Source organism: Acomys minous (genome assembly GCF_964271855.1).
Source record: "Acomys minous genome assembly, chromosome: 4".
Lineage (NCBI taxonomy): Eukaryota > Metazoa > Chordata > Mammalia > Rodentia > Muridae > Acomys > Acomys minous.
The window spans coordinates 20,993,135-21,005,697 of record NC_140486.1 but is presented as its reverse complement, the minus strand read 5'-3'; the positions used below and the strand labels follow the sequence as shown (position 1 = coordinate 21,005,697).

Below are 12,563 nucleotides of genomic sequence, written 5' to 3'. Positions count from 1 at the left end.
TGAACTGGGATTCTCTTAACTAGTTTTCCTCAAGTCTTCTGTCATGTGATTTGCTAACATACAAGAACAGATGTTCACAGGTACACAGCCATGAAGTCCAAGCTAGACTTAGTATGTTACTACTGGGATCTGTGCCATGACATCTCTCATAGGTCTGAGTCTTACATGAGCTGTCACCAACACAAGAACAGTGTCCATCATTTAAAATACAGACTATATATTCCTTTCCCCCCACCCACCCACTCTCCCGTCCAATCCAATGAAGGGACTTTGTGGAACTGGATTCACTTTATAAGAAAGTAGGTTTGAAGCTGGGTGTGGTGGCACATGCCTTTGATCCTGGCACTCATGGAGGCAGAGGCAGGTGAGTTTCTGTGAGTTCAAGGACAGCTTGATCTACAAAGTGAGTTCAGGACAGCAAAGGCTACAAGGAGAAACCCTGTCTCAAAAAATGGGGAAGAAAGAAAGAAAGAAAGAAAGAAAGAAAGAAAGAAAGAAAGAAAGAAAGAAATAGAAGGAAAGGAAAAGAAAAGGAAGTGTGTTTGAGCATAGAATTACTTGAACTAGAACCATCTCTAAATGCTGAAGCTATTTTTTAATCATAAAATATCCCTAAAATTATGTTTTGTTTGTTGGTTGCATCATTTTATATTTTATTTTAACTGGCTATTGTTAATTAGTGAATAAAGAGTATCTTTCAAGCTTGGTAGATTTTTTTTTAACTTCACATTAGTGTTTCAATATTTTTATTAAACAACTTGTATTTGGATATCTCCTGGAGTCCAAAAGTTTGCTAGACTTCTTAAGGCTAAAGAGCAGAACAAAACCATTGGGGTGTTGATTGACACTTTGATGTGGCCTTCGATGACATTGCTGAGCTCTTTGGTTTTATGTGTGGCTTGTAAAATATATTTGAAATGTCATTGTGATACTTGCATTTTTTCTTAAAATACTCTACTCCCTAGATGTGCCTCTGCCAACCACCTCTGTCTCAGAATTGGTATTTGTCAGAATCTGTTCCAGGAATGGATTCTGGGGTCACAGCTTTACTTGTCTCACAGCTGTGGATGTTTTGGGCCATTGATGTCTTGTCCCATTGATGGCACCGTACTGAAAAAAAAGATCATACATATACACTGAGAGACAGACAGACACACACACACACACACACACACACACACACACACACACACACACTAAACAGACACACAGGCAGGCAGACAGACAGACTGCCATGAGCTGGAAACCAAACTTTTACCAATACACAGGCTTTTGGAAGACACACACTCAAGCCTGACAGAGCCTGGTCAGGTTTGGTGGCTCTCACGGGATTTCTGGACTGAAAGTGCCAATGGTTCCATTCTGTTTGCAACTTCCCTTTTATGGCATGTAGGATGTTTTGTTGTGCTGAGATTGCTTTAATGTATTTGGTCATCTCTCACCTCATGTCACACACAGTTGAGTATTCTCTGTGCAACTGAGAATATTCTATCAGAGACACTGTAATCATGAGGTTTGGACACAAAGAGAGGTCAGTGGCATTTAGCACATCACTACTGCTGTGCTGCTCTTTTGGTGTTGAAAACTGCCAGTTGCTAATCCTTTGTGGATGGCATCTTTCACAGCTACTCCATATTACTTTTGTTGTAGGAGTAAGAAAAAGGGAGACACATCATCTCAATAAATTGTTAAATATTTGGTCTCAGGGTACGTACAGAAGAGGAAACTTGAAGCTATTTCTTCGCTTTTCGGTTTAAAAACTGCTAAAAATGTACCATAATACTTTCTGTATTATTATAATTGGGTCGTACAGTGATTTGGAAAGTGAATGACAGCCTATTTCCACCAAGACACTAAGTGGTGGGATAAAACAGCAAACAGTTGTGCAAGCTGTTGTGCACGTGATACCCTGTGCTACTACTACATGGCCCAGTTTGTGAGGCGCTCTCCAGCCACAGCTGTAAGCTTCTCCAAGCACTGCCCTTGCTCTCAGTTAGTGACTCCTCAGGTTTCACAATTACTCTGTTCTTAGAACATTTGATGGACCCACACTAAAAGTCTTACCGCAGTTTTAGTCTTTAATGTCATCAAAAACAAAAACACAACAGCAAGCTAATTTTTTTTCATTCACATTTAGCACTTGATATCTCTTGTGATGCATCACTCGCCTCATTTTTCAGATTCGCTCTTGTTTCCTGAATCTAGAGCTGTTTCTAGTTGACACAACTGTCCTAAATGTTTTTCATCTAGTTGCTAATTACATTTTCTCAGGGAACTGCCTATAATGGCTGACATAACAACTCCTCTTGCTCTCCTAGGCTTTGTTCCTAGCTCACCAGAGAAAAGCTTCATTCTCTTCATTGTTTATCGTCTTCAGACAGGGAGACTGAAGCAAACAGAAACTTTTACATCATTGTTTTAAATTTGCAGAACGAAAATGTAAGAGATTTAAATCAGACTTTTGAAGCGCTCTACCTGACTTTATCCTCAATAGTGAGGGAACCACCATTTTGTCACCTTTGTCTTGGGACCTGTGGCATTCCGGAGCCTTCCTCCCTTTCTCTTTTCCCTGACCCCATCCACTTGCTGCCCTCTGCTGGGAAGGTTCATGGAAAGGTTTAGGTTTGTGTGCCTAGCCTAGGGAGCCTCCTACTGCTGCCTTGTTCAGGTTGCTTAGCAACAGATGCTCTCCTTGCCCCTGGCAGCAAATTGGTTTTCTGAACTAGCTGCTCTGTCCTGTGGCTCCAGATGAGCCGATGAGTATCTTGGATTCTGAGCCAAAGTTTGGGAACATGGATGAGGATCGATTCTCCAGGTTATGAGAGCAAAAGGCAGACAATTGGACTTAACATTTTTTTTTTTGAAGTTTGGGGGCCAAGGTTGTAAATCAGTAGTAGAAGACTCGCATGCACAAATCTCTGCACTTGGTTCCAAAGACAAGAAGGAAGAGGAGGGGAGAGGGGAAGGGAGGAGGGAGAAGGAGGGAGGGAGAAGGAAAGAAGGGGCTGCCTTGAGCTCCTGTTTAATAACAGGCTGAGATTGACTTTGCATTTTTCAGGTTTTTCACTGAAATCGCTGAACAAAACAGGCACTGCCACGCTTTAGACTATGGAGCCTGCAAGTTAGTGCCATGTGTCAGTGCGCACACAGTATGTTGCATTGGGCAGATTTTGAGCCAGGCAGTCACCCTTCTATGTCATCTTAAACTCACTTAAAATGGTGGTGGCAGTAATTCCTACATTTTACACTAATTTTTTTCCAAAGACAGGACTTAGGCCAGTACCAGCCATCACTCAATAGCCAAAAACTGCTTTTCCAGTGTATGTGCTTTCATTATACTGAGTATCTGCTAACTTTCTGTAGACAGTGCAGTTTTTCATTAAATCCATCTATTTAATGCCTAAATTTTATAACCCTATTATTTTATATATCTGATCACACCATAATATTCTGCTATACTTTCAGAGTAACTGAATATCATAGTACTTTGTGTGTTTTGGGCTTTCTAAACTAATTCCCCCTTTACAACTTTTTGTGAAATGCTGAGTTTCCATCTTTTTTAAAGTAATTTATAGATGTCTTGGCATTCAAAAATTGACAAATCCTTCAAATGCTACCCACATTGTGTTATACATTTATATTTCACCCTGCCCTAATAGCTATGGTATTGGCTAGGTTGATACATGCATTAGCACACTCACAAATGTGGCAACTGTGCCAAACAATTTCCTACAAAACCAGAACTTTTAATGTCATTCAAAATGGACTGCGGTACTGGTTGTTTGTGTCTACATGTGTTGAGAAGCCGCTGCTTTTGTTTTTATAATAAGTATTTCTGTTTTCAACATAATGCTACACTGGAGAAATATTTTATGAATTTAAAACATGGTCATGAAATGCCTGTCACAACAGCCCATGCTTTGACTAAGAACTGTCTCTGGCTTTCTGCTTGCATTCAATAAATATTCACAGTGAATTTCTGGCTGAGACACTACAGTGGGTACAAGTGCAGGAAGTGCCCAGCCTGGCCTTCAAGGCACCCACAGTCTAGTAGAGTTACAAGGAAACCGGAAGCAATCCATCGCGTGCAGCACGGCAGATGAGATGAAGGAGAAGCAAGGGTTCTGTGAGGTGTGAATTGGGGTTTCTGGGTATGTGTGGTGGCTGATTTTGGTCGTCAAGTTGACAGGATCTGGGATCAACTAAACCAGCAAGCCACTGGGCACTCAATCAAACACTTAATCAGAGCATTTGAAACGGAAAGACCCACCGCAACGCGGGCACCACTGGCAGTCAGCAGCTCAGATAAAAGGACGTGGAAGAAAGAAGCTTTGCTTTTTTGCCTGCTTGCCTTCACGCTCACTGACAAGTTTGTTTGTCCTGTTCTTGAAGCTTTCCTTTACTGACGTTAGAAGACACTTTCTAAATCTTCTAAATCTTAACTGAAGACCAGCAGCTCTCCAGGAATCCTCCAGGTTGCCAGCACACGATTGAGACTGCTGAGATGTCCAGCCTCGTGGACCTAGCAACTAAGATTCTCAGCCTCTCAATGTCACACTGCCATTGTCAAACTACCCAGAGCATGTCGTGCGGGCCAATCCAATCAATCCCTTTTAGTATATATTCATTGTACCATCAGTTCTGTTCCTCTAGAGAACACTTACTAATGCAATGTGGCTACAAGGAAGACAGCGAAGCCAAGAAGGGTAACTAGGTGTTGGCTCAGACAGAGAAGGGGCCATGGGGACGCCCAGGAGAAGAACAACAGTGCGATGAGCCTACCTGGTTAGGAAGGAGGGGTGTGGGACGGTGGAGAGGTGGCAGTTAAAGCTGGAGGCCGGTCTAGAAGAACCAGGGAAGGAATTTGCAGGTGGGGACAGTGGCACAGTCAGACTGGCGTCAACGTAACAGCAACTCCACACAGGCTGCGTTTGAATAAGACTGGAGACAGTGTAAAGAGGCTTGGACTGCTGAAATTGTGCTTCAAATTAGTGATCAAAGACCATAGTGGTGGAAGAGGACAGGATGCATATTTAGGAAACACCCAACAAGACACAGGAACTTTTTGTGTTTGCAAGAAAACAAAACAAAGCTTGGTTCAGGAGTCAGGAGAGACCATCAGGACAGGAGCGCCACAGGAAGGAGGAAGATGGGTGGAACCAATGAGAGGGGAGACTGAAGGTCAAAGTTTGCAATGGGCAGGGGTGTGTTTGCATGCTTTAGGAAAGCAGGCCCCATCAGAGGCGGGGGAGGGGGGGGGGTAGCGGATCAAGTGTGGAAAACCAGAGGAAGTCAGAAGTGAGGAGGCAGGCATAAGGGAAGGGACCACCGAGAGGGCTTGGTCTGAATTCGGGACAAAGAAACGGGTCAGTGTCTGCTCCAGAGCATAGCCCAGGTCATGCTCATAGCCAGGGAAAATGTAGGGCCTGGAGAGAGCTGAGCAGAGGCTTGTAATACTTGATGCTCAGTACCCAAGTGTCTCCACGCTAGGGAGCATCAATTTCTTGTGGTCTCTAGGACTCCTTTCGCCTCTCTGTCTTGTGTTGGAGTCCAATATCTGGGTCCAGTCACCTCTTTTGTCCCCCTCATCCCCTGCTCTTGCACTGTGACACAAAGCACCCGTGCTCAGCAGAGTGAACTAAGGGGTCTGATTTTCAGTTACAATAAAGGATCAGCAGGTGCCAGTCTCCTGTCCACACCCATTTCTCGGCTCTAGGGTCAAGTTCAAAACCACAGTGTGCTCTAGAAAACCAGTGGAACTGTTCGCCAGATATGCAAAGAAAGACGGGGGCTAGAGGTAAAGACGGGCTGGAAAGGTGGCAGCGGGGGCGAGCTGGAATAGTCTAGAAGCTGAAAGGGAGCGAACGCGATGTGACTGGTGAGCCTCCTAGCGATCCTCCTCCCTGATAGAATATGCATGATCCCGAGTCCTCGCTCGCCTGGGAGCAACGAGGCGTTGAGGCAGAGCGAGGAGCCCGTGCCCAGACCTACTGGGGCGCGGGGTGCGAGGAAGCCACGTAGGCCAGGCCGGCGTGTAAGCAAGCGCCCCTTGTTCCTCCTCTGATTTACCCGGTTAGGGAAACGCTCCTCTGAGCCTCTAAGCCAACTCCTACCCCAGTCCCGTCTCCTTCCTTGGGAGCGGGACTCTTGAGGAGCACACATCAGGCAGAGAAGCAACAAGCTGGCCTAGCAGGTGGCCACAGTCGCCCTGTGGGGACTCTTTGGTACGAGCACTGGCCTTCGGTGCTGCCCTTAGGCACACTACTAGGGCTAGACCCCGCTTTTGGTTGCGCAACAACCCCCTCGGCATCTCTGTGGGGCGGTGCTGAACCAAGGCGCAGGCTGAGCCGGGGCACAGCGCCACCCGGCTGTCTCCAGCAGAGCCGGGCGCCGGGGACACAGCGCGTTGTGCGCTGTTTCCCCAGCAGGTTCCTAAGACGACCAGCCTTTAAGGAGCGGTTCCCTAGGCGCACCTGCCTCCCGGCACCGTTATCCGGGAACGTACGGTGTGCAGGGGAGGGAGAAGCAGGTGCAGATCCCCGAGAGACCAGGCCGTCTCTTTCAGTATCAGCAAGTAGAGAAGCCGTCGCGGGAGCGCACATCTCGGGGTCTCACTGGCTCTGGTGCGTCTTCCTACTTGCCTGACGGGAGCGTGAGCCAGCAGGCATGGGGTGTTTGGGCAACAGCAGCAAGACCGCGGAAGATCAGGGCGTGGATGAAAAAGAACGCCGGGAGGCCAACAAAAAGATCGAGAAGCAGTTGCAGAAAGAGCGCCTGGCTTACAAAGCGACTCACCGCCTGCTGCTTCTGGGTAAGGCCAGGATGTACCATACCTCTGACCCCAGCGGCTACCGGTGTCCCAGGGTGCACAGTCCTGGGCTCACCATCACCCGCATGGACAATGCCAAACCGGACTGCATACCACCAGGCACCGACCGGAGCCTGGCCAGGGCGAACTACTGCGAAAGTCCCCACGTAAGGGAAGAATATGTTGGGTAGCGACAGGATGGCCCATTAGGAGGACACGGATGACCGCCTTCTTTCTGTTTGTTCACAGGGGCTGGTGAGTCCGGGAAAAGCACTATCGTCAAACAGATGAGGATTTTGCATGTCAATGGCTTCAACCCTGAGTAAGGATATCCACATTCTATGTTAACTGCGTCATTTCTCAAAAGTACTTTCTCCGCGCGGTTCTTTGGATAACGAATTAGATCTGGGCGGCAGGGAGATAGAACTCTAGCACTGAATTTGCTCCATTTGAGCAAACCCGCCTTTGGTAGTGTCTAATTTAAAAAGTAACCTGCTTGCCCAAATACAATTTGGTAAGAATTCTTGAAAGAATTGCTCTCTAATATTATTTTGGCGCTGAATCCTCCGGCAATAAATACATTGCTCCTTCATCCATTAGTATCTGAAGGGGAGGGCCCAAGAAAGCCAAGGATGTTGGAATCTGTTGCATAAACTAGCATATTAGTTGGAAAACACCTATGAATATCCTTCAGCTTACTTCAGATTGCTTCTAGATGATTCACAGCACCTACTGCAACATGTTAATAAAAGCTGTGAATTTATCGTGTTGGATGATTTAGGAAATAATAACAAGGAAAACTGTACACATTTCAGTACAGATACAGTGGTTTGTTTTTTTTTTTTTTTTTGCCAAACTTTTTTTTTTGATCATCAGTTGGTTGAATCCACCAACGTAGAACTGCCTATAGTAATTGCATCGCAATCCACCCTTTTCCTATAAGATAACCACTCACATCTACTTCAGTTTATAACTATCAATATAAGGGATAGCTTTGAGTATAACTGTAGAGTCATATTTGTATGTAATATCCACAATAATTGTGATTCTGTGACCTTGATGTTTGTTTGAACTGTAGATTTCAATACAGACAGATTCAATCGGTATAGAGCACAGTGGGGAAAGGGTGGGGGTGGGCAATGTTTTCATTTCAGGCTTAAAAACTTGGCAGATGCCTTGGGGGGGTTGATACTCACTTCTGGTTTTAAAAAAAAAGGTCTACCTGCTGCTGCACTCACTGGAAATGTAAAATCTTAATTTGTTTCTATCAATGAGAAGTGGAGAAATTAGTAACAGCTCTCTTTCAATGCAGGGAAAAGAAGCAGAAAATTCTGGACATCAGGAAAAATGTCAAAGATGCTATTGTGGTAAGGATCCCCTTAATATTTGCTCACCTGACATGTTGAGTAGGCTAGACTCACTGGATAAACACACATCATATGTTTCGGGTTATCACTCATGGGGCGCTGACCTGTTACATCCCTCTGCTGTGCTGTTCTCCTGTTTCAGACAATCGTCTCAGCAATGAGTACCATAATCCCTCCAGTTCCACTGGCCAACCCTGAAAACCAGTTCCGGTCGGATTACATCAAGAGCATAGCCCCCATCACTGACTTTGAGTATTCCCAGGTAAGGAAATCTGCCCTGAAATACTTTAAGTAACAGGAGGTGAGCCCACTTCTAACGAAGCAGCTTCCTGAGAAGCAGAACGAATTCTCTAAAATCTAGCTCTCTAGATGCTTCATTTGTGCTTGGCAAAAATAGTAAAGACAACAGAATTGTAAGAAATGTCTCTGTGGATAGCTGATCATCAGGGGAGGTAGCTTGTCTTTCGGAAATGTTGGCGTGCTTTTCCCTGTATGTTTTTGAGGCATTGTCACATACAACAATAACAAATTACATGACAGAGAGAAAAACTTATGGCACATAACTGTCTCTGAGGGAATAACAAAAGAAAAAATAACAGAATTCAGTATTTTCTTAGGTTTTGTGGCCGTCTGGTCATAAGAGCATGCTGCAAGTAACACAGAGCAGCGTTCTGTGTGTTGTAGCAAGCAGGATACAGTGAGGTTTACATCTGTGTCACTGATGGCTGCTACCCAGCATTCCTGCACCAGCATTACTGGTGCCAGAGTGAGACCAGCTAGTACCAGTTGCTTCTTGTTGGGTTTGCATTTCTTTAAGATATTGTTTGGTGTAGTCAGGTGTGGTGGTACACACCTTTAATCCCAGCACTCGAGAGGCAGAGGCAGGCGGATCGATGTGAGTGAGTTCTAGGCCAGCCTGGTCTATAAAGTAAATCTAAGTCAGCTAAGGCTAAATAGAGAAACCCTGTCTCAAAAAAAACCATACACACACACACATACACACACATACTAAGTTTCTGAGAAAGTCATTTTGTCTCAGTTGTAGCAGGAGGGCATCTTTGTGTGTGCATGGTACAGGCATACACCTGTCAGCATTGCATTTCAGAGCCGTCACTGCCTGGCAGGTGGTTTGCAGATACCTCTCCTCCAAGTACCCATTTTGCAGAATCCACCATGACTTGCCCTGGCTTAAAGGCCTGGTGCACCTGCTCATCCTTCCTCGCCCATAAAGTGCCATGTTGTAGGCTCTGTATCTGGTTAATGGGTAACATTTTTTTCCTTGAGATGGGGGTCTCCCTACATAGCCCTTACTGTACTAGAACTTACTACGTAGACCAGGCTGGCATCAAACTCACAATGATCCGCCTGCCTCTGCCTCCTGAGTGTTGGGATTAAAGGCATGCGCCACCACACCTGGTTAGCAGTGTCCTTTTAAAGAATTTAGTTTTCAGCCATTAGTATGAGTTTTGCTTCTGATAAGTATTGAAGGCTAGCCGGAAGCACCTGGGCAATTTCTAAAGAGCAGTTAAGAGTGACATCATGAGTAAAAGAAGCTTGGCACCTGGCATGAGGCACCTTGGCTCTGATCTATGTCTTTACTCATGGATGGCTGGGCATAGGATGAGGAGATGGTAAAGTGGGTGAAAGGTAGCAGGATGCTTCTGCCATACCAGGAAGCTGCCTGGTTCTAGCTGGGGCTGTCGGGTGTCCACTCTGTTCTCTGTGGCATTTTGTGTACTGGAGAAATCACTTAAAATTACAGTCTTGGTTGAAATCAAGAGTGGCATTCTCATTCAGCCTCAGCTGTAGACTGTCCTGCCGTGGTTTCCTAAAGTCATTACAAAAAACCGGACATGTTCCTGAACATAGTCCGCTAAAATGCCACTGCCCGCATGTGAGAGGTTAGGACTGGTCCCTCAGCTGTGCAGCGTTTTCTTTCTGTTCATGAACACTCCCAGATACTTCCTTCCTTCTGAAGTTCAGAAACCCAGACCTCTCCCATGCTGTCTTGGCATCCTCATAAAGTGTGAATGTGCCTTTTGGGTTAAATCTTACATCGTTTAATAAAAACATAAAACCTGAGGAATCATTTTTTACATATGCATATAGTTTCATAAAATTGTTGCTATAAGTCATATTTAATTATGCATCAAGTAGAAAAGGATTCGATACCAACAAATACAAATGCAATTAAAATGCAATGTGGAGGCAAACTGTTTCAGGTGCTGTTCTGTTGTTTTGTTTTGTTTTGTTTTTCTGTACTAGCATTCTGTGGTCTTGCATGTCCATGATCACATAAAACAAGGGTATTTGATTTATAACTTTAAAAAATCTAAACTTATATAAAAAGAACTTAATCTTAATAGATAAAATTGTTTCTGAAAATGCTATTTCTTGTTTAATATGGACTCACTCTTCATAGACTTTATTCAGTAGTGCTTTGAAACGTTCAAACTACTTACTTGGTATGGAAGAGTTTGGAGGGTGCTCAGTGGCGTTGTGTTTTAGGCAGGATGCCAGCTAGGTGTAAAGAACTGTAGGAAGCAAGCATTGCAGCCGGATGGTCATTTTGGAGCCGACTGAAATTATCCAGATATGAGATGGTGGAGTGATCTGGTATTGAGTCTCTTTCATTGGGGACAATGAAAGGGTCCCAGCTTGGCATATATTTTGGATGTGGAGTCACTCATATAATCACAACTTTGCACGTGGGTATTGAGCCAGGACTTCTGCACAGAAAATAGAAGCAGGTTGGGAAGGGAGGGAGGAAGAGAAGTGTTGCTTTCCTGAAAAACTGGAGAGCTCCAGGAAGGCATGCAGGTGTGGGTGTGAAGGGCATGCTGTGCAGGTTGGAGTGAGGAGAGCGAAAGCTGGAGGTCTGCGCACAGAAGCCAGTTAGGACAGCTCTGGAGCAACACTAAGGAGATGGCCAGGTTCCAAGTAGCTAAGTGGCTGTCTAGGATACGCTGGCAGGACACCATGAAGCCAGGGAAATCAGAGCAGGGGTGAGGGGGCCCTAAGAAGAGCCATTCAAGATTGAAAGAGAACTCTGCCACAGGCAGTATGGAGAAAGTGGATCTATGTAGGCATTCAAGGAACATGGCTTTTACAGCCAGAACATCAGCAGTGACCTTGACAAAGATCAGTTAGTGTGCCAAGAGAGTGTCAGCAAGGGAAAACTGAGGCAGCAAGAGCATCCTGGGTTTTCCTCCTGCTTTGCTGTGACAAAAAAAAAAAAAAAAGCCAAGAAGCAGAGATGAGGAAGGGTAGGAAAGAGCCAGACGCATCCTGGGCTTGCTGCAAGCTCTGCCTCTAAGAAAATCCAGGAAGCAGGGTGGTGGCTCACACCTTTAATCCCAACACTTGGGAGGCAGAGGCAGGTAGATAACTGTGAGTTCAAGGCCAGCCTGGTCTACAAAAGCGAGTCCAGGACAGTCAAGGTTACACAGAGAAACCCTATCTTGAAAAGCAAAACAAAACCAAAAGAGAGAGAGAGAGAGAGAGAGAGAGAGAGAGAGAGAAGAAAAGAAAGGAAAAGAAAAGAAAATCCAGGAAGCAAGGACCCGATGGGGCAGAAAGGGCTTAGAGTGGTTACAATATATATATATATATATATATATATATATATATATATATATATATATATATTGTATTATATATATATATATATATATATATAAAGACGGCTTTATTTTACATGTGTGTGAGAGAACTGGAGGCAGAGAAAAAGAGACGTGGCAGAGTGTGCATACCATGGTGCACATGGGAAGCTCAGGGAATGATGGGGCCCAGTGAGTTTCCAGAGAGGCTGCTTTTTGAATGAAAGATACAAAATCACATCTCAACACACATGACCTGTATTCTTTGGCAAAGAGAGGGAACATGACAGTGCAGGGAACAGAGGCTCTTGACAGAGTCTTTCACACAGCATAAGGAGATGGGATAGAAAACCGAAAGAGACGGTGCTTGAGGAGGAGGGAGGGCAAAGGACAGCAATAGACCGAGGTTAGGTGGTAGATCTGGGACAGGAAAAGGAAGAAGGCTGGCTTGCAACGGCCTTTTAAAACAAGCTGTTAAAGCAAACTGGCAAACATCCATTAAAAAAATTTAAAAAAAAAAGATTGTCTGGTTTGGGAATCTCCATAAACCACCCCACCTGCTGCTTGTGGTACTATTCAGGGAGGGAACAAAGCTGTGGTGGCCTTGAACCCACGTGATACTGTTAGTCCTTTCCCAAACCAAAAGTGCAAAAGGAGAGTTCATTCCAGATGTTAAAAGCAAGAACTCCGATTGTCCTCATAGCTACCTGACGGGCTGTTTGCTGCTGATGACATGAAATTTGGGGAGACAAGGCAAGCACAGCATGCTCAATTTTAACATCAAGTGAA

At 44.9% G+C, this 12,563-nt stretch overlaps 1 protein-coding gene across 2 annotated transcripts in view; it reads left to right on the top strand.

Moving 5' to 3' along the window:
- Positions 1-12,563, top strand: part of GNAL (G protein subunit alpha L) — a 126,274-nt gene that overhangs the window by 28,117 nt on the left and 85,594 nt on the right. Inside the window, exons 1-4 of one of the 2 annotated variants that reach the window (XM_084780316.1) lie at positions 5,969-6,811; positions 7,058-7,130; positions 8,121-8,175; positions 8,318-8,437. In XM_084780316.1, the coding sequence (XP_084636442.1) occupies positions 6,667-6,811; positions 7,058-7,130; positions 8,121-8,175; positions 8,318-8,437 (393 nt within the window). In that variant the 5' untranslated portion in view covers positions 5,969-6,666. Of the gene's footprint in view, positions 1-5,968; positions 6,812-7,057; positions 7,131-8,120; positions 8,176-8,317; positions 8,438-12,563 lie in introns of those variants that run through there. The other variant, XM_084780315.1, reaches the window with a different exon arrangement.